The 27500-nt window shown below is 35.7% G+C and overlaps 2 protein-coding genes across 2 annotated transcripts in view; one reads left to right on the forward strand and one right to left on the reverse strand.

Moving 5' to 3' along the window:
- The window catches only part of LOC137655617 (ribonucleoprotein PTB-binding 1-like), a 599803-nt gene that overhangs the window by 263037 nt on the left and 309266 nt on the right, over positions 1 to 27500 (reverse strand).
- Positions 10834 to 15104, forward strand: LOC137655616 (uncharacterized). The gene has a single exon (XM_068389527.1). The coding sequence runs from the start codon at positions 10890 to 10892 to the stop codon at positions 11379 to 11381; it is 492 nt and encodes a 163-aa protein (XP_068245628.1). The 5' UTR covers positions 10834 to 10889; the 3' UTR covers positions 11382 to 15104.

A 27500-nucleotide genomic window follows, 5' to 3' on the forward strand; every position in this document is an offset into this window, starting at 1 on the left:
AGAAAGAGAGAAATTAAGGATAAAAAACTACTTACCCATTATTCATAAAATCAGTTTCCAAATTTTTCATGTTTCGTTTTCAACAAGATGCAAAAAAATACCGATGACTTAAGGACGAAACTCATGTACACTTAAATTCCACCGGACACTATCTGTAGTACGTGACCTGCGCTAAGATTGAACCCCTCCCCATTCAATTATTCTTGGACTCTACAAAGATGACACACGATTCGAATGAACACATCTCCTGACTTCTTTTGGATCCTTGCCGACAAATATCGCACCTTAAAGGTCCTTAAACTATTGTGCAAGGACCTTCCTACCACTTTAATCTACAGAAGGACAGATGACAGGAAAGTTGTTTGGAAATACGTGAGCAGAAATACTGAGGTACACTGTTAGGAAAAAACCGTAATTTTAATCGGAAATTCTCCGTTAAAATCTACTGTTCTCAACCGTATTTCAGTAAATTACAGGCGAACGTAATTTTTCCCTATTTTTTTACAGGTTGGTGACCGTAATATCACTCCTTTACGTCAATATATCCGTTTTTAAAACGGTAAAAATTCTGGAATAAATGTTGCCAGACATTTACTGTTTTAATGCAAATTTTTAAGTGTACAGATTCGACCTGCTGTACCATATCCGCCTTCGAGTGTCTTAATTAGTCCAATATAATTATCAACCGTCTATGTAGGCGAGGAGTCGTAATGTTTTCTAGCGGATTATCTCTCTATGCACTCCAAAATCAAACCATTGTTCTCTAGTCTTGGTTAGTGCCATAGCCTCTGTACCATGGTCTTCCACTATCTTGGGTTAGAGTTCTCTTGCTTGAGGGTACATTCGAGCACAATATTCTATATAATTTCTCTTCCTCTTGTTTTGTTAAAGTATTTATAGTTTATATAGGATATATTTATTTTAATATTATTCTTAGCATATTTATTTTTTCCTTGTTTCCTTTCCTCACTGGGGTATTTTCCCTGTTGGAGCCCCTGGGCTTATAGCATTCTGCTCTTCCAACTAGGGTTGTAGCTTAGCAATTAATAATAATAATAATAATAATAAATAATAATAATAATAATAATAATAATAATATTCTTCACACTAATGACGATATGATTGACAGACTGTGGTAAAAATCTAAAACCTGAATTTTGAGAGAATCCTCAGGTTAAAACGAGACCTCGTTAGATGTGCACTGAATCTCTACTATTACCAATACAACTATAAGATTGTAAGTTTACAACAAAACCATAGTTATTAATTCTAGTTACTGGCAAACACATCTCAAGTTGAGGTGATAAAATAAAAGCCTTGTAGCTGTCTTCTGACAATAACCTATGACAAAAGTCTCTCAAAATGCTATGGAAGCTGACTTTCAATTTTGTAAGTATCCATATATGTACTATGCATATACAATGCAAAATTATACTTTGAAGATTCAAAGGTTACTCATGAGTGACAGAAGCGATCGTAAGTCCATTGTACCTGAGAGTAAACGTGTGCGTGTATATAATATATATATATATATATATATATATATATATATATATATATATATATATATATATATATACATACATATATACATATATATATATACATATACATATATACATATATATATATATATATATATACTGTATATAAAATAAATATAGAATCAGTATCCAAAGCCACACTCCTATATTAGGACCAGGGAGGAAAAGCCATTGGCTACTGGTACCTTAGTAAGTAGAAGTAAGGAGCACTAAAATTCCCATCTATAGCTCATAGGATCAATAATATCATGTTTACCAGTAAATGTTTTCGAGCCATGAGCGGGATTAACATTATATATCAAGGTTATTCATTGAGTTCATGTGATTTTTGAAGCAAGCGGTTTTAGCTTTCAGGAAGCCTCATAAACACTGTAGAGGTTGTCTGAGGAAAGAACTGCATTGTTAAAAACAAACGGAATTTTAATCGGAAATTCTCCGTAACAATATACAATTCTTAGCCGTATTTCAGTAAAATACAGGCGACCGTAATTTTACCTTACTTTGTTATCATCTTTAACGGGTTGGTGACCGTGGTATCACTATTTTACGTCAATATATCCGATTTTAAACTTGCAAAAATCCTGGAATAAATGTTGCCAGTTATTTATTAACGTTTTTTTTTTTAATACAAATTCTTAACTGTGTGCTGGTAATCTCAGCCTATTGAAAGCGTTGTAAACGTTAAAGAGCTTGTCTGGGGAAATAACTGCTGGTGATTTGAGCTTGTAAAAGTTAAAGAAGGTGTCTGAGCACAAAATCCTGCTTGGATTTCAGCCGTATAGAAGTGTTGTAAACGTTTTAGAGGTTGTGCAGTAAGCGTAAGTGATGGCATTACCAGTGATTTTGGCGTATTACGGAACCTATCCCTATACACCACAAATGGTTGTGGTGGCTGATGTGGTAACGTCCCTAATTGGTAAACGCCAAACTGGGGTTCGAGTCTAGCTCAAACTCGTTAGTTCCTTTGGTCGCTACAACTTCACCATCCTTGTGAGCTAAGGATGGGGGGTTTGGGGGAGCCTATAGGTCTATCTGTTGAGTCTTCAGCAGCCATTGCCTGGCCCTCCTTGGTCCTAGCTTGGGTGGAGAGGGGGCTTGGGCATCCTTGTGAGCTAAGAATGGGGGTTTGGGGAAGCCTATAGGTCTATCTGTTAAGTCATCAGCAGCCATTGCCTGGCCCTCCTTGGTCGTAGCTTGGGTGGAGAGGGGGCTTGGACACTGATCATATGTATATATGCTCAGTCTAGAGTCTAGGGCATTGTCCAGCTCGAGAGGACAACGTCACTATTCCTTGCCTTTGCCACTCATGACTGACCTTTAAACATTTAAAGCGTTTAAACAGTACATACCCTGTATAAAAATATCAGATACCAACCTAATACTATTTGTATATAATCTTTGACATATATTCAAATCCGAATATGAATGTAGTTTAAGATCTTTTAGAACCTACTCAAAACCGTTTTAATTTCCAATAGCTTCTCCTAATGTGATCTTGAAACTGTCCAAGAGAGATGTAGATTAATTGATACAGCACTTGAACACTGAAGACCAAATTGACAACAAAGATCAAACATGGAAGATGATGATATAACACTTCCAGTCTGCAGTAACGCTCTCACAAAAGAAGTCACTATTCAGAGTTTGCCTTCAGCATTTATTACTTTTTTTAATGAAAAGCTTATTTGTTGTTCTTCATAAAAATAGGAGAAAACAACTGTTTGTTACCTCTGCCAACGAAGATGGAAGGAGGTTATGCTATACCCCTTCCCCTGTCTGTGTGTGTGTTTGTTTGTGAACAGCCTTCAGTCCACAATTTTAATCGTAAAGAAACTTGCAGGGTTAAACTGTTATGTAAAAAGCTTGAAAGTCAAAGGTCAAGGTTAAGACGAGCAAAATATCCATATCACGTAATCAGCCATAAGTTTGGACATCCTTGTCATAGAGATATCAAACGTGATTCATATTTGAGTGTATGTATATCCATGCAGATGAGAAATAAGCTGCCGTGGCGGAGATCTGCACTTTACCAAGTGCCCTTCTAGTTAACAATAGTTATTCTGATTCTTCTATATTCCCCCATAACGCAATTGAAAATACAAGAGAAAATGAATAAAACTTAGTCTGGTGGAGAAAGCACATAGTCAGGATACGTTAAAACAAAAGAAACGTCAATAAACATATGGTTGTGTTGTAGGGGATAATTTACATACAAAAAAATGGAAGTTGGGGGGGGGCGGTTTCCTGTAGAAAACTGGCTCTTATGAATCAACAAGAGAACGCACTAAAAAGCCGTCAAGGCGGGTTTACACGGTCGAATGGTTTGTCGAACGCGGTTCGACAGACAAGTGTTTGAAGTAATGTTCGAACGTGTGAACGGGGGATTTGGTTGTCGAACACGTTCGTCGAATGATTCGAATGTTCTCACCTGACTTTTATAGGCGGGGCTTCATTGTCCACAAAACTTATGCATTTGTGGCTGACTCCACCTCTTCGAACCGTTTTACAACCAGGTTCGACAACTGGGTTCGACAGACCGTTCGATAGCGTAAACCCAGCTTAAGGAGACTCGCCGATACAAGAAAATCATTATAGGATTAAAAGACTTCCTAAATACTACAATTCGAAAAGGTCAAAAGTATAAAGAGATAGTCCTGGAGTGCGTGTGCCTTAAAAATGTGCATTTTAATTAATACTACCAAAACACAATTGAATGCTAATTCCTTTCCTACAATCGAGTAACTATAGACAATTCTTGAAACTCTCTCTCTCTCTCTCTCTCTCTCTCTCTCCTCTCTCTCTCTCTCTCTCTCCCTCTCTCTCTCTCTCTCTCTCTCTCAATACATTGTCATGCATAGTAATTAAAACCATCGTTTAATCTATTGGAAATGTTTTCCAATGATGGAGGTATCTATAATTGCCATTTCCTGCGCCATTCAAGTATTTAATTCTCCATTACTAATATTGGCACACACACATACACACACACACACACACACACACACATATATATATATATATATGTATGTTATACAGTATATATATATACATATGTATATATATACAGTATATATATACATATATACTGTATACACATATATATACACATATATATATATATATATATATATATATATATATATAACTGTATACACAATATATATATATATATATATATATATATATATATATATATATATATATTATTATACTATATATGTCTAAAAACAAGAGGTAAAAAGTAAGTACGGGATACTTTCGCGTAATTGGTACATATTTTCTAGTTACAATGAACACAGAAAATTGTTCACAAAATAAAATTTCACATAAATGAAAGAAAATGAAAGTACATTAAACGCTGAGCATCTTTAAAGATAAAAGATTAAACCACAACAGAGAAAATTTTTTAACCATAAATAATCTCAAGTTTAAGAAATGTAACAAATAAAAATAAAATAGTTTTATAAAAAGCAAAACACCCATTAATGATACTGACTATCACACTCAACAGCTATAATAATTACTGTACTGTAATTGTTCAGTGGCTACTTTCCTCTTGGTAAGGGTAGGAGAGACTCTTTAGCTATGGTTAAGAGCTCTTCTAAGAGGAGGACACTGCAAAATCAAACCATTGTTCTCTGGTCTTGGGTAGTGCCATAGCCTCTGTCCCATGGTCTTCCACTGTCTTGGGGTTAGAGTTCTCTTGCTTGAGGGCACACTTCTATCTAATTTCTCTTCCTCTTGTTTTGTTAAAGTTTTTCATAGTTTTTACAGGAAATATTTATTTTAATGTTGGTTACTATACTTAAAATATTTTATTTTTCTTTATTTCCTTTCCTCACTGGGCCATTTTCCTTGTTGGGGTCCGTGGGCGTAATAGCATCCTGCTTTTCCAAGTAGGGTTGTAACTTAGCATTTAATAATAATAATAATAATAATAATAATAATAATGATAATATACAAAGATTTGTAAACGAAATGAAGATGGAACTATACATAAATGTAAACACATATGTAGAAAAATAATGCGTACAATTATTCATCTTATATGTTTATCTTGAGCCATATATTTATATAAAATCTAACAGTTGTAAAAAAACACATATGTTTAAAGTGCTGACAAAACATCTGTCAGAGTCATATGGCGTAAACAATAATTGTACATATACTGTGCATAAATATATCTCATCATGATCATCTTCATCTCCCCCTAAGCCTATTGACCCACAGTCTAAGTTAGATTACGCCAGTCCTCTCTCTCTCTCTCTCTCTCTCTCTCTCTCTCCTTCTCTCTCTCTCTCTCTCTCTCTCTCTCTCTCTCTCTCTCTCTCTCTCTCTCTCTCGAGCTTTTAAATCAACAATTCTCCATTCATCATCTCCTACTTTAAAATTCATAGTTCTCAGCCATGTAGGCCGGGGTCTTCCAACTCTTCTAGTGCCTTATGGAGCCCAGTTGAACGTTTATTGAACTAATCTCACTTGGGGAGTGCGAAGAACATACCCAAACCATCTCCACCTACCCCTCACCATGATCCCATCCACATATGGCACTTGAGTAATCTCTCTTATAGTTCCATTTCTAATCCTGCCCTGCCATTTAACTCCCAATAGTGTTCTGAGGGCTTTGTTCTCAAATCTATAAAATCTGTTGGATACATATATCTATATGTAAATAAATACAATGGCATACTCGATGGCCCACAACTTCAGATTCATTGCCAAACATTCAAACCCAAGTATTATAGACAGAATAAGAAAAAAAAGATGAAAAAAAAATCTCTTTATAAAGTCTAATATTTACTTAGGAACGATCTTAATATCAATTTGTCTCTACTATGAATCTTCATACATATGTCTATGCATACATACATATTCACATACATTTGTCTGTGTCAAGCCACGCAAGCAAAAGTGAAAAAAAACTTGATTGGAGTTAGTAATTCAATCGTACTGAGTTCGACGATGTCAGTAAGCCGATACTACAAGCAACAATTTTTCTTTTACTTTTCTTTTCGTGGTCTGATACATACTCAAAGCTCATCCAGTGTTATATTCGTAATTTTCATCCTTATGTACACTGTTAAAAATTGGCATAAAAAGCGGTAAATACCTGGCAACATTTATTCCAGGATTTTTACTATTTTAGAAAGAGATATATTGACGTTAAGGAGTGATATTACGGTCACCAAAACGTAAAAGATAATAACAAAGTAAGGTATAAATTATGGTCTCCTGTATTTTGCTGAAATGAGGCTAAGAACAGTATATCTATAAGGAGAATTTTCGATTAATATTACGACTTTTTTTTAAAGTATACGTATGTATGTATGTATGTATGTATGTATGTATGTATGTAAGTATGTATGTATGGACACGTAAAAACTATCATCAGAGCAGTGTGTGTGTGTTCGTAATTCCCCCATATAATCCAAACAAAACCACCACCAACTAATAGACCACATTTGAAAACAAATCAACAAAGAGTGTCCCTCTTAATAAATGCAAATTAGTCTACAAAAGGTGACACACAAAAGGACTTCCCCAAAAACATCCCACTACACCAGTTCCTGAAACTTTTTCCGTCTCTTTTGGGCCAACCGTAATTTTTTCCTGTTCATAAAGTAGGGTGGAAAAAAAATGACAACCATTTTCCCCATCCTCCACACAAACTTGGCCCTCAGCCAGAGAGAACTTTTCTCATTAAAATACCAAATGAATTTCCATTTTATTGCTTCTATTAGTAAGGTGCAACCTTCCATTCTCAATAAGCTCGCTATTAGATGAGATATTTTTTTTCCGTTTCTTCCATTTCTTCTTACCAATGAAATTTATAAAACAAACATTCGGGTCATCAGAAGAAGATACATACACTCAAATACTTGCATATACGTCCATTAAGAACTAGCGGGTCTATATAAGTCTAATTTCATAGTTTATGTTACTTCTTTATTTCTATCTTGATATAATCTATTTTTCTTATTTCTCATATATAGTTTATGCTTTACGTCTACACATCTTTCCAGCATTTGTCTGCTTTCCCTGTTCGGACATTTTGCCACCTTAATTAGGGTTGCATCTTGGCTAGTTTTAATAATGATAATAACAGTAACTATGACACAACTGCAGGCATTTTCTTTCATTACAATCTATACACCAAGACATGTAAGAAAAATTGAAGAGGGAAAGAATGAAGAAATTAAAATCTAACCGATAAAACTCTACGTCTAGGATACATTACAAATCTTACCCCAGACACTTTGGTCACAAGAGAGCAATAAATAGTCAATAATTAACCAAATATTGAACCACAAGATTCTTCACTGTTTTGCTGGTTTTCATGTCGAAGACGATTCGGTGCAGATGAATATGGATGACGATACAAAAACGTTCCTTATAACTTGTCACTGTTTTGTGGACATTCCAAAGTCGAAGACGATTCGGTGCAGATGAATATGGATGACGATACAAAAACGTTCCTTATAACTTGTCACTGTTTTGCGGACATTTCATTGTCGAAGACGATTCGGTGCAGATGAATATGGATGACGATACAAAAACGTTCCATATAACTTGTCACTGTTTTGTGGACATTCCAATATCGAAGACGATTCGGTGCAGATGAATATGGATGACGATACAAAAACGTTCCCAATAACTTGTCACTGTTTTGTGGACATTCCAATGTCGAAGACGATTCGGTGCAGATGAATATGGATGACGATATAAAAACGTTCCTTATAACTTGTCACTGTTGAAGACATTTCATTGTCGAAGACGATTCGGTGCAGATGAATATGGATGACGATATAAAAACGTTCCTTATAACTTGTCACTGTTGAAGACATTTTATTGTCGAAGACGATTCGGTGCAGATGAATATGGATGACGATATAAAAACGTTCCTTATAACTTGTCACTGTTGAAGACATTTCATTGTCGAAAACGATTCGGTGCAGATGAATATGGATGACGATATAAAAACGTTCCTTATAACTTGTCACTGTTGAAGACATTTCATTGTTGAAGACGATTCGGTGCAGATGAATATGGATGACGATATAAAAACGTTCCTTATAACTTGTCACTGTTGAAGACATTTCATTGTTGAAGACGATTCGGTGCAGATGAATATGGATGACGATATAAAAACGTTCCCTATAACTTGTCACTGTTGAAGACATTTTATTGTCGAAAACGATTCGGTGCAGATGAATATGGATGACGATATAAAAACGTTCCTTATAACTTGTCAATGTTGAAGACATTTCATTGTTGAAGACGATTCGGTGCAGATGAATATGGATGACGATATAAAAACGTTCCCTATAACTTGAAGTGCAAAATCAACTTGATTTACTCTAGCCATTTCTCCTTTTCATTGTCATCTGGTTCAAGATTCTTTTTCTTCTGATTCGAGATCAGAAACGAATAAAGCAGAGCCTGAGGAAGGGGTCGACTCCAACCAACTGTCGGTTATTTTTCGATGCTGCTCATGGATTTATTAACCCAAAAGGATTGTTAGCCCTTTGACAAACCTGCCTAAATGAATGAATGAATGATTTAAAGTTTTCAGGCATCCTGACATCTAAGGTCATTGACGCCGGGCCTGAAGGCGTTACCGTTTTAGCTACTCCGTTCAATTGGACGTTTAAAAAACATCAATGGAATATTGATATTCATCATCATTCCCTTTTCGCCGAATGTAAATATATCTAGATGAATTATCAAATACAAAAATGCATAATGGTACGAGGGCAAGGGAGTTCGATGGTGTGAACACACTGTGTAGACAAAACATCGGATGCAAGGGTCCACACCAGGCGTCTTCAAAGCTTTTCGTATCTTTATATTGTACATCAGTTAGCAAAAGCCCTTGTTGGCAGAGCATCATTGCCGACAAGGGTAGAGTGAACAGCATGTGTATAAATGTGTGTGTATGTATGTATGTATACAGATTGATAGATACATACACACATACAAATACGCATATCCACACATCCACACACACATACATATATACTATATATATATATATATATATATATATAATATATATATATATATATATATATATATATACAGAGAGAGAGAGAGAAAGAGAGAGAGAGAGTGAGAGAGAGAGAGAGAGAGAGAGAGAGAGAGAGAGAGGAGAGAGAGAGAGAGAGAGAGAGAGAGAGAGAGAGAATCAACAAACACTTATTGAGTAAAAAAAAACATGTCTGAACTGAATCTGCCTCTTATTGAAAGCCATTACCTGAGAGCGCTCAATCTGGAAAATCCAGCAGCCAATCACCTCGGGTAATCGGACATATCAAAACCCTTCCACTCGAGTGCTTCCATAAAGAGCTTTAAGAGCAATCTCATACAGATGTCACATACCGTCAAAGCATTACCAACAACCTTCATTCTGTGTGCCAACATTTCCCTACGTGTGAAACTCATTTACAAAAATTATTCATCGTGTGGTGACAACTACCGAAAAACTCAACTCGAAATAGTACGTTTTCCTTATATATATATATATATATATATATATATATATATATATATATATATATATATATATATATATATATATATATATATATATATATCTACATCTATGTATATATATATATATATATATATATATATATATATATATATAATATATATATATATATCTATATATATATATATATATATAATATATATATATATATATATACATATATATGTCTAGTCCACTGTAAGACAAAGGCCTCAGACATGGCAATTCATGTCGGGGTTATGGCCAGGTTTTATCACCAATCTGGCCACTGCAGATTAGTGATGGTAGGAGATTTCGTCAGATTGTTCACCGCAAACCAACCTAGTATGGGTTTCCCTGAACAGTACAGTTTGCTGATCTTGGCGTTACACAAATACTTTCACCACGTTAAAGTGTGTGTGTGTGTGTGTGTGTGCGCGCGCACTACTCTCCTTGAAAATTCAATAGACAGATATTGACCTTACTATTATGACCATCTCAGGTTAAAAAATGTTGACTATGGTTCCTCCAAAGTACTTATATTCCAATTAATTTAAACTTTTTATCATGTCATACTCCTGTTGGTTTCCGAAATAGTAGTTTAAGATTCTCATACTTACTAGATTAATTATAATAGTGAATAAATCATGTTACAAAGACATTGTGCTTAATTAGTCAGAACATTACTCTATTTTCAAAACATTTATGTCAATAACAAGATGAATCTGATCATTTTCTGGTATAGTACTGTTTATTAAAAACATTCTTCTTCTATCTTTCAGACGGCCCACATCCCCTACCTGACGGAGAACCACGGCATCGTGGTGAAAAAGTGGATGAAGGACTCTCCTCCTCCATACGAGTCTCCCCCAGACTACAGCAGTCTCTCGCCAGAGCTCATCATGGATGCCAAGACCCTCCAGGAATTGGTGACAACTTCCCAGTCTCAAAATCCTCCCGTCGGCGTCCACACCACAGCCATCACCACCTCCTCCTCAACTCCTTCCTGCCAGGGAAGGTCCTCCTCCCCTCTGTGTACGACGCCCCTCTTCAGCACCACCTTCTGCGACACACCGAGGAGTCTCACGCCCACGATGATGTCCGAGACCAAAGTTCGGGCCGTCTACGAGAGCCCCCCTTCACCCATCTTCAGCACACATCATTTCCCAACATCCACTAGCTCTTACGTCTCATCATCACTCTCCACATCGGCGGCCTCTGCTACAGTGCCTTCTGCAGTGTATGGACAGCCAGGCATCCCTCCTCCTGCCTACGAGACCTTGAGACTCTACAGCCAAGAGGCGGGTCGAAGAAAGGACAATCACTGACGCCTACAGACGACACTAATCAACTCCAAGTGTCAATCAACCATACTATCATCCCTAGACTTATCAGACTGCAGACAGCTCTAGGTTCTAGAATTCACTCTACATTTTTGGTCAATTCTAAGCGTTAGTTTTACCATTACTAATTCTAAGGCCTTTTTCTAGTGTTTTAAAGTCATTATACTTATGAAGGAGTTCAGATCTAAGGAGTATTCACAAAACTTTATATTTGTGGATATTTACTTATAAAACGTATGCACGAAGAGGGAATTAATACCTCTACAATGTTGACTACATTATGCTGCAGATAAACATCAAAGACTGAGTAACAATACTGAAAGTAAAAATAACAAATCATAATTTAATCAATTCTAATGGTGCGATATTAGCATAATTGTTAATGGGGACAAACACTGCTTCTTATAGGAACTCAAAAGACATTCAAAGGCACTTCGGTGTGTGAAGATAATAAGTTTTCCTAGACATTCTACTTGGTTCACTTTCCCTACGAAAGTTCACTTATAAAGAGTGCGAACAAAGGTCAATCTTAGTCTTGGATCTGATACTTCCGATTAAGTGGAGTTCCGTCCATGTGTGTGATTTAAGTGGTTTCCTTTTTTCCCTGATTGGCGCCAGGTTCTTTCGGTCGAACGGACTAAATGCCCCCAGTGCGAATATGGGCGTGCGAAACGAATGTCTGTGTGCGCGTGCGCGTGCTTGTGTCATGATGAACATTCATAAGCGTATTTTTAATCCGATGTCTATTCGATGTTATTTAAGGTGACAGGAAATAAGTGAAATATGTCTACCGATTCAACGTCAAATATAAATTCGTAAAAAGTTCTTCCCGTTCAATAAAATGAATCAAATTTCGAAACCATTGATTAGCGATCCAGATATTCCCTGGACAGCAAAACTGGGGAAAGAGTATTTACAAACATTTCGTTATGCGCAGAAATATCGCAATACTTCCCGGTTCGAACCGGTAGGCATAGTTAATTAATCAATGTTTCTCCTGCAGCTGGATCTGTTTACAGTTCATTCCACACAGCGGTTTTACAGCAATTAGGACTCCCTTTACGGTACCGAGGTGGGCAGCACTGTGTCATACCTTTCGAGGAAGACTCAAGCACAATATTAATCCACAGAGCCGCCGATCTTGAAAGCACCAATGGGATCGTAGTTTATTCTTTTGAAATACGTTCACTGGTATTCATATTCTGGGTGTTAATTGTAAATCTGGATCTCTACGTTGTACTTAAAAGTACTTATTACGATAAAAAAGGTTATAAAGAAAAGTGTTCGCTGAGAGTTACTCTCACAGGGCTTAAAAGCGAGCCATCTCTTATACGTTGTTATCTAAAATAAAAAAAAAAAAAATCTGAAATTAGATGTTGTGACGAATGCATGTCTGTATTTAGCTTTACCTTCGCCCCGCTGTTCTTTGCTTCGTGTTATACTTACTTGGAGGTTAAAGAAAACAAAATATTAATCAAATTCTCGCATCGGATAAAGGAACTTTTATATCCCCATTGTATTAAATAAAAAAAAAAGCGGAAGAAAACTTAACCTCAGCTGTAAATATAACAAGAGCAAACGCATCTGTGGGAAGGACGACAACCAAGTGGCTTTCATCATCTTTGTTTCTGTAAGGGACAGGTTAAATGACCGAAGCGATCCAAGGAGGCAAGGGGTCTTTTCCTTTTTACTCTAGGGGGAGAGAGAGAGAGAGAGAGAGAGAGAGAGAGAGAGAGAGAGAGAGAGAGAGAGAGATCCACTGTGGCTTTCATCTTTGTTTCTGTAAACGACAGGTTAAATGACCGAAGAGATCTTTTCGTTTTAATCCAGTAGAGAGAGAGAGAGAGAGAGAGAGAAAGAGAGAGAGAGAGAGAGAGAGAGAGAGATCCACTGGTAAACATAATTCAATCATTTATGTCTCTTTTAGTCTTTAATGCCTTTCGCTAAGATAGCCGTCTTTGAACGTCGATTGCCTTTGAAGATTTGATGGTTATTTTCACTCCTGATCTTTTTATCCCCCTATCCCCCCCCCACCCCCAACACCACCACAATCTCACGCTTTTCCTTATCAATCAAATCAGAGTTTAGATTAACCCCGATCAAGCAAAACCTTCAAGAGGCGTTCATTTCTTTTGCTTCTACGAAAAGATGGCGTTCACTGCGTGCAGAATTTCAAATGACTCGAAGACCTCTATATCCAAACTGCTGAAGAAATCGTCCTCTTGAGTTAATGTACGTTTTAACAAGACTACACAAATGGACGAATAATGAGTTTGAGAAATATTATGGATCCTGGTTAAGACGAACAATGCCCGATTTCCAAGTTGTTCTAACCGTCACTGGCAGATCTGCTCACTGTGTCTTATGTACTGTACATTAATTGGTGTTAACATACGGATTTCTTCATTATCAATTTTTCATGTTGGATTGATGTACATAGATCGTTGTTTCTGTCTATTTTCTGTAAATAGATACCAAAACTGAGGATGTGCTCGAATTGGTAAAATTGTTAGTGAAAATGAACCCACTTCTCGCTTTCAAACGACTGAATTGGATAAGAAAATATGAACATGAGAGAATCAGTATTTATGAACCTAAAGGCTCCCAATTGTAATAAATGCGATGATAACGCATACAGATATCTTTTGAATTCGTCAAATACTGATATATAATAGATAAATTGTTACCCACATTACAATTGTCATAAAAAGAGCATTATATGAATATGAAAGGTTCAATATACCATCTTCTGACTTATGACTGATTACAAAGGATTTATAAAGTCCCTAATTAAACATATTAAGTATATTCTATTGCTATAATGATATTCTAAATCACCTTATATGAATTGGATTCGTTTTCCAAAACTTAAAACATAATACATTTGTGGGTATCGGGGATCCAAAATTGACGGGAATATAGAAAATAAGTTTTATTACAATCGTTAAAAGGTACTTTGCAGAAACTGAAATAGTCATAAAAAAGACTTTTGAAAAGGAAAATGAATTTAAGCAGCCTTATCAGACGAAAAACCCAAGAAAGAAACATGACCTTATTTCAGGAGTTATTAGGTATATGTTGAGGAATCTATTTAATTTAATACATTATTGTTATATTTATATCACCTGAGTGCCAAACGCATTCCAAATTATGTACAGTTATATATATAATTTCTTATTAATCTGTCGTAGACACTTCTGTAGATAAGGTTTTTTTTTTTATTACATTTCATCATATGTACATGTTACTTAGTTTGCCGGATATATTATTTGTTATTAATTTATATAACAAAGTTGTATATATATGTGTTATTAACTTAATTTTATAAGTTAATGTATGTCTTGTTGTGTCCTTCTGAAAGTTAATTGTAAAGACCCGGACTTAATGATGAAGATGAAGATTCAATAATTGTTTGAACGGACTTCAGATCAGACATCACATACAATAAAATGCACGCAGATACGTCGATGCATGAGCAAGTTTTCTGGATGCTCAGTTCTTTTACATAGATTAGAATGATAAACAAATTATCAAAACATACTTTTCAAATGATTTTGAAAGAGGACGGAACTGGCGAAACTTTAAAAGCTTAAGGGAGGTAATATCGTGTATGTATGATATGATTTATATATTTATCAAAATATACTTTTCAAATGATTTTGAAAGAACGGAACTGGCGAAATTTAAAAGCTTAAGCTAGGTAATATCTTGTATATATATATATATATACATATATATATATATATATATATATATATATATATATATTCAAATATATACATACATATTTATGTGTGAAAAGTAACAATATGGGTAAGCAAAGGTTTGCGAGCTAAGATCTATTCGAAATCATTCTTATCACTATTATTATTATTACTTACTAAGCCACATTGCTATTCGAGAAATACACATGAGAGTAAATAACGTACTCTATACATTAAGGAGGAAAGTCTGTTTGAAGAACAAAGTTCAAGCGAGATTAGTATAACTGAGGGAAACGAAAGCTTTCCGATCTTAAGGTCAAACAATATGAAAAAGGTTCAAGTGGAGACAGACGAATCTTTATTTTCAACGACTCTACAAAACAGTGATAGAAAATTCAAGAAATAACTGACATGAATATTTAAATAGGCATAGACTCTTCTTATAAATTTTAAAACAATTTCTTTATCTATGATAGTTGTTGTGGCCTGATTGCTAACGTCTCTGCCTGGTGATCGCCAGTCGGGGGTTCGAGTAAAGCTCAAACTCGTTAGTGCCATTAGTGTCTGCAACCTTACCATTCTTGTGAGCTAAGGTTGGGGGGTTTGGGGGAGCCTATAGGTCTATCTGCTGAGTCATCAGCAGCCAATGCCTGGCTCTCCCTGGTCCTAGCTTGGGTGGAGAGTAGGCTTGGGCGCTGATCATATAATATATGGTCAGTCTCTAGAGCATTGTCCTGCTTGCTAGGGCAATGTCACTGTCCCTTGCCTCTGCCATTCATAAGCGACCTTAAAACCTTTAAACCTGTGTATGCATGTAGATGCAAAAAAATTTTAAAATTGCAATTTTTGTCCCCATCACATTAAGATGAATTCCGAGGGACTATTCGCTCATGTTCACAATTTGCTTTACGGGCAGGAACTATTATAAGCACACAAGCAACACTCTTGAAAGACACAGACACACACACAAACACAAACACACCAAGTCTCCACGCTCTTAGGCAGTGATTATCTGGAATGGCTGATGCGTCGCATAATAATCGTCCGTTAATTCGAGATGTGGAAAGCGATCAGACTATGGAATTGGCATGTGGTTCCCCAAAAACATTGATGATTCCAGTGAGGTATGGATGCGTCGCAGCATGCCATGCTCATGGAATGAAGATAAGAGTTGTTTATATAATTACACTTTAATATATAATTATATTATATATATATATATAAAACACATACGGTATACATACATGAATATGTGTATGTGTATATATACATACATATATACACATATATATAACACATATGGTATACATACATGAATATATGTATGTATATATATATATATATGTGTGTGTATATTTACATACATACATATACACTATATATATATATATATATATATATATATATATATATATATATATATATACACACACACATATATATATAAACACATATGGTATACATACATGAATATATGTATGTATATATATATGTGTGTATATTTACATACATACATATACACTATATATATATATATATATATATATATATATATATATACACACACACACACACATATATATATATATATATATATATATATACACATGTATTTATGTAACACATTACCATGCTTAGCCAACAATACTCAAAAGGACAACATACAATATTTGAACAATATCAATTACAAAAACCAGCAACCGAGTGGTTTCTCCAATTAGACTAATGAACTTGAAATATTATAAAGTGAAAGTAGAGAGCATACCTGAACTTTTCATTTTGTCTCCCTTCGCCAGTTCACCGTTAAAATAAGACCAAAATAATGTTAGAAAAACAACCTTTTCATCATCATTCACTTATTGGATTAAGCTTTCTGAAAGATGTTTATATATTATGTGTATTAGGCTGTGTGTAGAATTTGTAATAATATTTTATATATGTTTAATAAAAAATGTCTACAATTTCCTCTTTTTCTTTAAACAATCCTTAACATATAGAGTTTTAAGTGGGTAATTAAACCAGTGGTAACGCAAATACATTGTTAAAGATTCGGCCATAAGCAAATACAGTTTCACTTAAACAAACAATTCTGAATAAAAACATGAAAGGATCTATTAATTATTATTATTATTATTATTATTATTATTATTATTACTGGCTAAGCTTCAACCCTAGTAGGAAAAGCAGTAAGCTATAAGCCAAAGGGCTCCAACAGGGAAAAATAGCCCAGTGAGGAAATGAAATAAGGAAATGAACAAACTACAAGAGAAGTAATGAACAATTAAAATAGGATATTATACAAAGAATATAATCATAATAGAATTTTCATATATTATAAAAACTTAAAAAACCAAGAGGAAGAGAAAAAAGATAGAATAGTGTGCCCGAGTGTACCCTCCAGCAAGAGAACGCTAATCATTTGAGTACAAAACGTCAAGACAAACTGTCACTTATAACTCGCTAAAACGGATAAAAAAATTATAATTCTAAATCAAGAAATAAAAAGCTATTCCTTATTTTATCAGTTGCAAATACAACAAAAGAACAATAATTCATGGAGAAATAGCCATGAAATATTTGGTGCTATGATGAAAATAGTTTCACTAATTAATTAAAAGAAGAATAAGGAATGCAAAATACATATTTCTAACAGACTTATGAATATCAAGGGGAAGGAGTGATCTCTAAATACCTTTCTACATTAAGGGGTCGGTTGCCTGATGTGCCATCTGATTCATAACTACGAGTACACTGCTTGTTAAAGCTGAACGGAAGACAAAATCTCATGAAATGTTGAGTAATGATTAGAGTATTGATTATATTCGAATGAGGGTATCGTACAATACTTTGTAATTACAATAAGAACGATAAAATAGATAAGTTATATATAAACTATGGAACGATACTTATATGACAACATGTTCAACAGAGAAGGATTTGTAACAAGATTGAACTTTTGAACGGAAAACGTAACATCTGCCGGTTGAACAGTTCAATGGAAGTGTATCCAATCCGCTGACGGCCGAAGAGAACGTTCTCGTTTAATGACCTTTGTTACATTTTATGGTTAATATTTCTTGGCTAAATGTATAAAAAAAAAAACTCCAGTTTTTGGACATGGCTGTAATGTGACTATAATATCTACTTCTTCCCCCACCGTTATCCCTACATTAAGGGGTCGGCTGCCTCATGCGCCCTCTCCAGTTGCCTTCTATCCACCTAACCTCTTTCTCTACATATCATCCTTCACCTTATCTCCACAATCTAATTCTCTGCTTCCCTCTCGATCTTCTCCCCCCGCAAAGCGTTTAATTTGCAAGAAATTATGTTTTTCTTAATTGGGAGGAAGGTATGTCATGTATTGATATGTAAATAGAACGGTAACCAATTTCGCCGAAATGTTGAAAAGAAACAGATTGTGAAAATCAATAATCTCTTAGGTCTTTCCGTCAAAGGATTTAATAACCTTGGAAAAGATCATTAGTTCGTGCTAAGCTTCATTTAATTATTTAATCATGTGTTATTTTATTATTAACTTATTTGAATTAAATATGCTTTATTAACTTTCACGAAGACATAGTATGATTAGAAAAACTTGATATTACATAAAATGAAATCGTCAGCTAGTTACTCGATTTAAGAATAGAATTCCGGAGGCAAATAAACAGTGATGTTAGCCTTTTGGATGCGTTATAAGCATTGCAAAGGCTGTATGCGGAAAAATGCCAGTGATTTCAGCCTTTTGGAAGCGTTATAAGCATTGCAAAGGCTGTATGCGGAAAAATGCCAGGGATTTCAGCCTTTTGGAAGCGTTATAAGCATTGCAAAGGCTGTACGCGGAAAAATGCCAGGGATTTCAGCCTTTTGGAAGCGTTATAAGCATTGCAAAGGCTGTACGCGGAAAAATGCCAGGGATTTCAGCCTTTTGGAAGCGTTATAAGCATTGCAAAGGCTGTACGCGGAAAAATGCCAGGGATTTCAGCCTTTTGGAAGCGTTATAAGCATTGCAAAGGCTGTACGCGGAAAAATGCCAGGGATTTCAGCCTTTTGGAAGCGTTATAAGCATTGCAAAGGCTGTACGCGGAAAAATGCCAGGGATTTCAGCCTTTTGGAAGCGTTATAAGCATTGCAAAGGCTGTACGCGGAAAAATGCCAGGGATTTCAGCCTTTTGGAAGCGTTATAAGCATTGCAAAGGCTGTACGCGGAAAAATGCCAGGGATTTCAGCCTTTTGGAAGCGTTATAAGCATTGCAAAGGCTGTACGCGGAAAAATGCCAGGGATTTCAGCCTTTTGGAAGCGTTATAAGCATTGCAAAGGCTGTACGCGGAAAAATGCCAGGGATTTCAGCCTTTTGGAAGCGTTATAAGCATTGCAAAGGCTGTACGCGGAAAAATGCCAGGGATTTCAGCCTTTTGGAAGCGTTATAAGCATTGCAAAGGCTGTACGCGGAAAAATGCCAGGGATTTCAGCCTTTTGGAAGCGTTATAAGCATTGCAAAGGCTGTACGCGGAAAAATGCCAGGGATTTCAGCCTTTTGGAAGCGTTATAAGCATTGCAAAGGCTGTACGCGGAAAAATGCCAGGGATTTCAGCCTTTTGGAAGCGTTATAAGCATTGCAAAGGCTGTACGCGGAAAAATGCCAGGGATTTCAGCCTTTTGGAAGCGTTATAAGCATTGCAAAGGCTGTACGCGGAAAAATGCCAGTGATTTCAGCCTTATGGAATCGTTATAAACATTGCAAAGGGTGTCTGAGTAAAAATCCAATGATTTTAGCGTTTGCAAAGTGTTGTAAACACTATAGAGTTTGTGCAAGTGGTGTTTTATATAGAAAAATACATAATCTTTAAATAATATTTCATCCAAAGCCTGACATCATCCCAGTCTGTCAAATTGATATTCAATTAAATTCAGATGATATAGATTAAAGTTTATGCAAACAGAAGCAGATTTTCAAACGGCTAAATAAGAATTTATATGAAAAATATGATTGGTAAATATGCAATGCAGCGCGGTGGCCCATGCAAGGTTATTAGCTAATCAAACTGCCAACTACTGAATAAAAAGAGTTTGGCGCTTCAAAATTTCCATTACTCCAGCCAGGGACAAGTGCACGAATGTGTACACAACACACAGAATTCTAACCCCAATGGCAACGAACATGTTTTACGTAGCATTTCACTTATTCCTACCACTGACACACACATATATAAATATAAATATATATATATATATATATATATATATATATATATATATATATGTATATATACATATATATAAGTATATAATTTATATATGTATATATACATATATATACATATATATGTATATATGTATACATATACTGTATATACACTATATATATATACAGTATATCAAATCAGATGGTCCTACCAGTATTAACTTATGCATTGGAATCTTGGAGCCTTACTAAAGCCTTAGAATATAAGCTAGTTACAACTTGAAGAGCTATGAAGAGAATAAGGATGGGAATAACACTAAGAGACGGAAAAAGAGAAACATTTATACGAGAGCAAACTAAAGTAGAGGATATTCTAACAATATTTTAGAAAGAGAAATGAACATGTGCAGGACGTATAATGAGAATGATATAAAATAGTGGGATAATAAGAATACCAGAATGGGTCCCTTGAGATTGTAAACGAAGCAGGGGAAGGTAGCAAAGACGATGGATTGACGAGCTAAGAAAATTTGCGGGTATAGACTGGCATAGAAGGACTCTAAACAGACGCAAGTGGAAGGACATGTCTAAGGCCTTTATCCTGCAGTAGACTAGCAATGTATGAGATATATATATATATATATATATATATATATATATATATATATATATATATATACATATATATATATATATATATATATATATATATATATATATATATATATACATATATGTATATATGTGTGTGTGTGCATATGTAATATTCAACATTATGCGTTTTAATCTTACAGTGGCTCCTGAGAAAACCAACACAACAGTCATCTTGTAACTTGTGAATCGTGGATGAGACACCAGTGCAGTAAAACTTCACAGCATCAGTCGCTTCATACACTTTCACGTCGCCCATCCACAGTGTGTCTAGACCCCTATAAATACTGCAGCATTCACCTGTATATTATACTTCCTTTATATTACGCTTTCTTTCTCAATACATCTCTCAGACCATCTATTCAAAATATACCTATTTTCCAAAAAATATCTGTTATATGCATATATTTGAATGCAAAAATGATGAGGAAGCGATTTTAAAGGTTTAAAGGCCACACATGAATGGCAGAGGTAAGGGACAGCGACAATACCCTATCAAGCAGGACAATGCCCTAGAGACTTATCATATATATTTATAATTAGTACCCAAGCCCCTCTCCACCCAAGCTAGGACCAACGAGGGTCAGGCAATGGCTGCTGATGACTCCGCAGATGGACCTATAGGCTTTCCTAAACGCCCCATTCTTAGCTCACAAGGAGGGTGAGGTTGCAGTGACCAAAGGAATTATTTGAACGGGACTTGTACCCAAGTCTGGGAATCACCAGACAAGGACGCTACCACCAGGCCAGTGGCCACTACAACCCTAGATTGAGTTAATCGAGTAGATATGCAAAGCAAGTTAACAGATGCAATGGCCATATGATGAGTAGCTGAAGGCAAATGTGATCATTCTTTGATTGATACGAAAGTAAAACTAGAAATAATCTCAAAATCTTTTATATAAAGGTAAGAAAAGCGCACGAGGAGAAAACGGATGAATTGTGTGTAACATTAAAAGCAATGGCTATAGAAGGAGGGAATTAGAAGTTTGTAACTTTTCATGACGGCGAGTCTTTGTGGTTAATTGAGGGAAGGAAGAGGTAATGAGGGCAATAAGAGGTTGGATGGAGAAAAGAAAAATTTACTTAACAAAAAATACATGACTTGAGGTGATAACAAGAAAGATTAGGATCCGATATAATGGAGCAAGGAATGAAATGGCCAAGAATAAAGAGGGTAGGTAAAAGAAGAAGAGATATAAAAATAGAAGGGAAGTGATAATAATAATAATAATAATAATAATAATATTATTATTATTATTATTATTATTATTATTATTATTATTATTACAAGCTAAGCTATAACCCTACTTGGAAAAACACGATGCTATAATCCCAAGGGCTCCAACAGAGAAAAATAGCCCAGTGAGGAAAGGAAAAAAGGAAATAAATAAACTATAAGAGAAGTTCCAAAATTAAATATTCTCAGAACAGTAACAACATTAAACTGGATCTTTCATACATAAACTATAAAGCCTTAAAAAAAAAATAAAATAAGAAGTGAAATAAGATAAAACAGCGTGCCCAAGTGTGCACTCAAGCAAGAGAACTCAAACCCAAGACAGTGGAACGCCATGGTACAGAGGCTATGACACTACCCAAGACCAGAGAACAATGGTTTGATACTGGAGTGTCTTTCTTCTAAAAGAGCTGCTTAACATAGCTAAAGAGTCTCTTCTACCCTTACCGTCAGGATGCCTAAACTTTAAAGCAATCAATCAATCAATCTACCCTTACCAAGAGGAAAGTGGCCACTGAGCAATTACAGTGCAGTAGTTAACCCCTTAAGTAAAGAAGAATTGTTTGGTAACAGAAGAGAATGTGGAAAGAATAGTCCATGCTATTTGGTGTATGTGTAAGCAAAAGGAAAATGAGCCGTAACCAGAGAGAATGATCACATGTCGTACTGTCTCGCCAGCTAAATGACCCAATAACTCTCTAGTGGTAGTATCTCAACGGGTGGCTGGTGCCCTGACCAACTTACTACCAATAATAAAAGGTAAGAATTCGTTCAATATGGAAGGGAAATTCGGAGGGAAACTTTATAGAAATGAAGATGGAAACGAAACTGAAAGATGAGGTCTCAATTGAATGTAATCTTCGATTGATACTGGCAGTATTTTTGACAATAAAAGAGCCTTACAACTGAATGAAACCTAGAGGGGATGGTTAATAAAGGTTTGATAATGGACATGGAAGTGACCCTTAAGATTATAAGAAGAGCAATTAAATACTGGAAAGACACCGAACTGTAGATTTAGACTAGGATAAAGGTGAGGTTATCAGCTTTTCGATGTAAAAGTTATGTGAAGTGAAAGCTAAGAGAAAAAACCATCTATCATAATATGAAATTAGGAGAATAACTGGAAGTCAGAGATAGAAGATGCAAGTACAAAATAGAGGGGAGACAAAAAGTGGCAAAGAATCGAGTGTACTTAATGAATCATGGGAGGAATTGCATAAGATGATAGAAACTTTTATTAGAGAAAGCAGACAAGTAGGTCTGAAAATGAATATGAGTCAAAATATGATAAGGTCGTGTGGGATGGCTGATGTTTTCATATGTGATATAGTACTAATTGAGACTTGAAGGAAACTTGATGAATCTTGTAACAAAAAAAGGAAAAAAATAATAATAGTATATATGAGCAGGAATAAGTTTATGGGACTACTTAAAAATCAGAAAAAGAAAGCAAAATTCATGTAGTATGGATTGTAGAGGAAGGGGCTGGTTGATAAGCGTTGGTAATTGGGTAGTAGACGTAACGACTGACGCCAGAAAACAGTAGAGTAGAATAACAGAACTGAAGCAAGGAAGTCGGAAGGAGGAGGTGCATAAGATAGCGAAAGATGATGAAGTGTCAGGTACCCCGGATGGGAAATGTATGAAGGAATTATTGATGAGCCGACTCTCCAATATGGAAGTGAAGTGCGGATGGTGAACGCAAATCAAAGAAAAATACACGAGAAGATTCTTAGTGTGTGTAAGATGTAAAATTATGAGCAAAGATGAAAGTAGAGAACAGAATGCTTTAACATGGACCAGTCATTTGGTGAAAAATGAAAGACAATTGTTTGGTTGAAAGAGTGATTTTCTAAGGAAGTTAAAAGGAAGGAGATGTAGACTCACAGAGAGCCTAGGAAGCTTAAGAGCTCTGACAGAATTCAAAACTAGGAAACACATAAGCACCCAAGTTTATGAGAAACATTACTGTGAATTCATTCTTAAATAATGTAAATCATGTCTTCAAAGTTGAAAACAAATCCACAAGTGGTGTAATATGTTAAAAGCAGCCAGAAACAACAATCTATTACTCTTCAGTGAAGCATGCATAATATTATATAAGAATATAGTAGGGAGCCATGGTGAAATCATTAGATGGAGAGACAAGGGACTGATATTATTTTCTAGTTCAAAAAAAAAAAAAAAAAAAAAGAGGAACCATTACTGAAACATACACAAAGGTGCCACATATATGTCGTTCCATTCATTTACATAAACATACACTTCTAAATGTATAAAAACACTGAATGCAGACCTACGCCACGGCAGCTCATTTATCGGCCTTTTGCTCGACCTTGACCTTGACATTTGACCTAGGAATTTCAAAATTCAATAACTTCCACGTCTCATCATAACAATTAATCCCTGAAAGTTTCTCTATGAGTAAAATTGTGGCCAGGAAGTTGTTCACAAACAAACAAACGGACTAACAGGGGCGGAAACATAACCTCCTCCCAACTTCGTTGGCGGAGGTAATAAAATAAAATGTCAAATGGTCATAAAATTTAATTCATACCTACTTATCTTTAAACACAATGTCAGCCAAACGATATCTTTCCATCTTTTAATGGATAGTTTTTTTTTTCTTTTTTTATCTCATAATAAATCGCTAAGTAGTAAAGTCTTTGTATTAATAAAACACTGACATAGCCAAGTCACAAGAAAATAAAGTTTGCATCGAAGGACCAAACACCTCATTCAGAATCCACAAGGAGATGGTTTTGCTTTATCGTTTACCATAAACTTGAAATGCACTTTAAACAAAAACCGTAATTTTAATCAGAAATTCTCCGTAAAAAAATAAACTGTTCTCATCCGTATTTCCATAAAATACAGGCGACCGTAATTTTTACCCAACCTTGTTATTATCTTTTACGGGTTGGTGACCGTAATATCACTCCTTTACGTAATTATATCTGTTTTAAAACGGTAAATATGTAGCAAAATTTATTCCAGGATTTTTACCGTTCTTTTTACGGCAAATTTTTAAGTGTACAAATTTTCACTACTCGCCAAAAGACTAAAATCCAACCTTTACACGACTGAGGCTGGAAAAACATAAGTTAACTAAAATAAATGGTAAACAGATATTGTAGTCGTCAGTAAAAACAAACAATCAATGTTTACAGTAAAGAAATGGCCAAACAGTTAGCAAAAACTATTAAATAAATTGAATATAAATGGTTTTCCGGTACAAAGCAGAAACGTTTTCTATATGTACACATCACACCTACATAATAACAATATTCTAATGTATCAACATTAAAAACTAATCGTACCTAAGAATGCTCATATACACATAAAAACACAAACACGCACAAATACTGCACATTCACATAATTTATATTTCAACACTTACCTACTTCCTATAATTTCAAACGCCCTTCTTATTCAAACTGCAAAAACCTCGGTTCTCCCATCCCAATTAAAAATCATAACACGAAACTATATACCGGAACTCACATTGAGCAGTATTTACAAACAATTTGTTACATCTAGCTACCTTCACCTATCTGGTTCCAAACCCTCTGGTGAAGCTGGTTTTACATTTTCATTGCTGGAGGAGACAGGCGAGTTTCACATACGTTCCCCTTGAATAATGGAGACACGCACCCCAGTACAAGAGGGGGGAGGGGGGCAGAAAGACAATTCTATTTTCCCCAACGTCCGTGATGTAATCAGCATGGAAATTTAAAGGTTTAAAGGCCGCTCATGAATGGCAGCGGGAAGGGACAGTGACATTGCCCTATCAAGCAAGACAATGCCCTAGAGACTGACCATATGTGCATATGATCAGCGCCTAAGACCCATCTCCACCCAATCTAGGACCAAGAAGGGCCAGGCAATGGTTGCTGATGACTCAGCAGGTAGACATATAGGCTCCCCCAAACCCTCCATCCTTAGCTCACAAGGATGGGGATGTTGTAGCGACCAAAGAAACTAACGAGTTTGAACTCGAATCCCAGTCTGGCTATCACCAGTCAGGGACGTTACCACATCGGCCACCACAACCCTGTGGGTAGAAAGAACGTTGGAGTGGAAACCAACGAACCCGTTCTCCCTATGAAGTTTGTTTTTATTATTTAACTCTGAATAATTAACGCTTAAAGCTCTACTATTGTTATCAACCACTCGGGGGAAACATACAAAATCTGCCACTTCACTTCCCCGAACTTAATTCAAGCAAATGTGGTACAGCTGGCTTCATTAATTCCGGTACACATCACAGAAAGCTAAGGAGACGTCAGCGTACCGGAATTATTGCAGCCAACTGTACAGTAGACTTCATTAATTCCGGTACACTTTACGGGAAGCTATGGACTGTGGAGACATCTGACAGATGTACAGTTGGCTTCATTAATTCCGGTACACTTTACGGGAAGCTATGGACTGTGGAGACATCTGACAGATGTACAGTTGGCTTCATTAATTCCGGTACACTTTACGGGAAGCTATGGACTGTGGAGACATCTGACAGATGTACAGTTGGCTTCATTAATTCCGGTACACTTTACGGGAAGCTAAGGAGACGTCAGTGTACCGGAATTAGTGACGCCAACTGTACATTGTAGCACTAATAGGTAATACTGTGTTTAGCAAAAGAGAAACTCTTGATAATGCTGCCTGTAAAACAGTAGTTGATCTTATAAAGACGTGATTAAAATTTCATTTTTTTTATTAATTTTACGAAGTGGTGTTAAGGAAAATATTGTTATTTGCTAAACGGCACTACGTAATATTAATAAAAAATAAATTGATCACGTGTTTACAAGCTCAGGTATTGTTTTACAGCTGTTTATTTTTTGCGTTACCTGTTACAACGTGGAGCTGTAAGATGTCTACTGTACCAGTAGTATTTCCACAATTTCACAAGACTGATCAGATATTAAATGAAGGAGAGATATGTGGAGGAGCTCTATTATTTTGTCTTTTTTTTTTTTTCAAGACAGATTCCAAACCCATTCTTTGGTATGGTGTTGAATCTAACATAGAGAGGTAGGCAGCTCGAAGTAAATAAACTATACTCAATTCTTTTTAATGAGGCGCATTTGCACTGACTCACCAGCGGTGCACTTTTAGATCGGGAAAGTTTCCTGCTATCTGATTGGTTAGAATTATCTTGTCCAACCAATCAGCGATCAGGAGACTTTTCCGAGCTAAAAGGGCACCCCTGCGAGTCGGTGCAAATCTGCCTCACTATAAAGAATTGACTATCTATAAAATCAGGAAACAAGATCAGTTAAGACCATTCTTTTCGTGATTCTTCTGACCATTTTCAACC

The sequence above is a fragment of the Palaemon carinicauda genome, chromosome 16, assembly GCF_036898095.1.
Source record: "Palaemon carinicauda isolate YSFRI2023 chromosome 16, ASM3689809v2, whole genome shotgun sequence".
Lineage (NCBI taxonomy): Eukaryota > Metazoa > Arthropoda > Malacostraca > Decapoda > Palaemonidae > Palaemon > Palaemon carinicauda.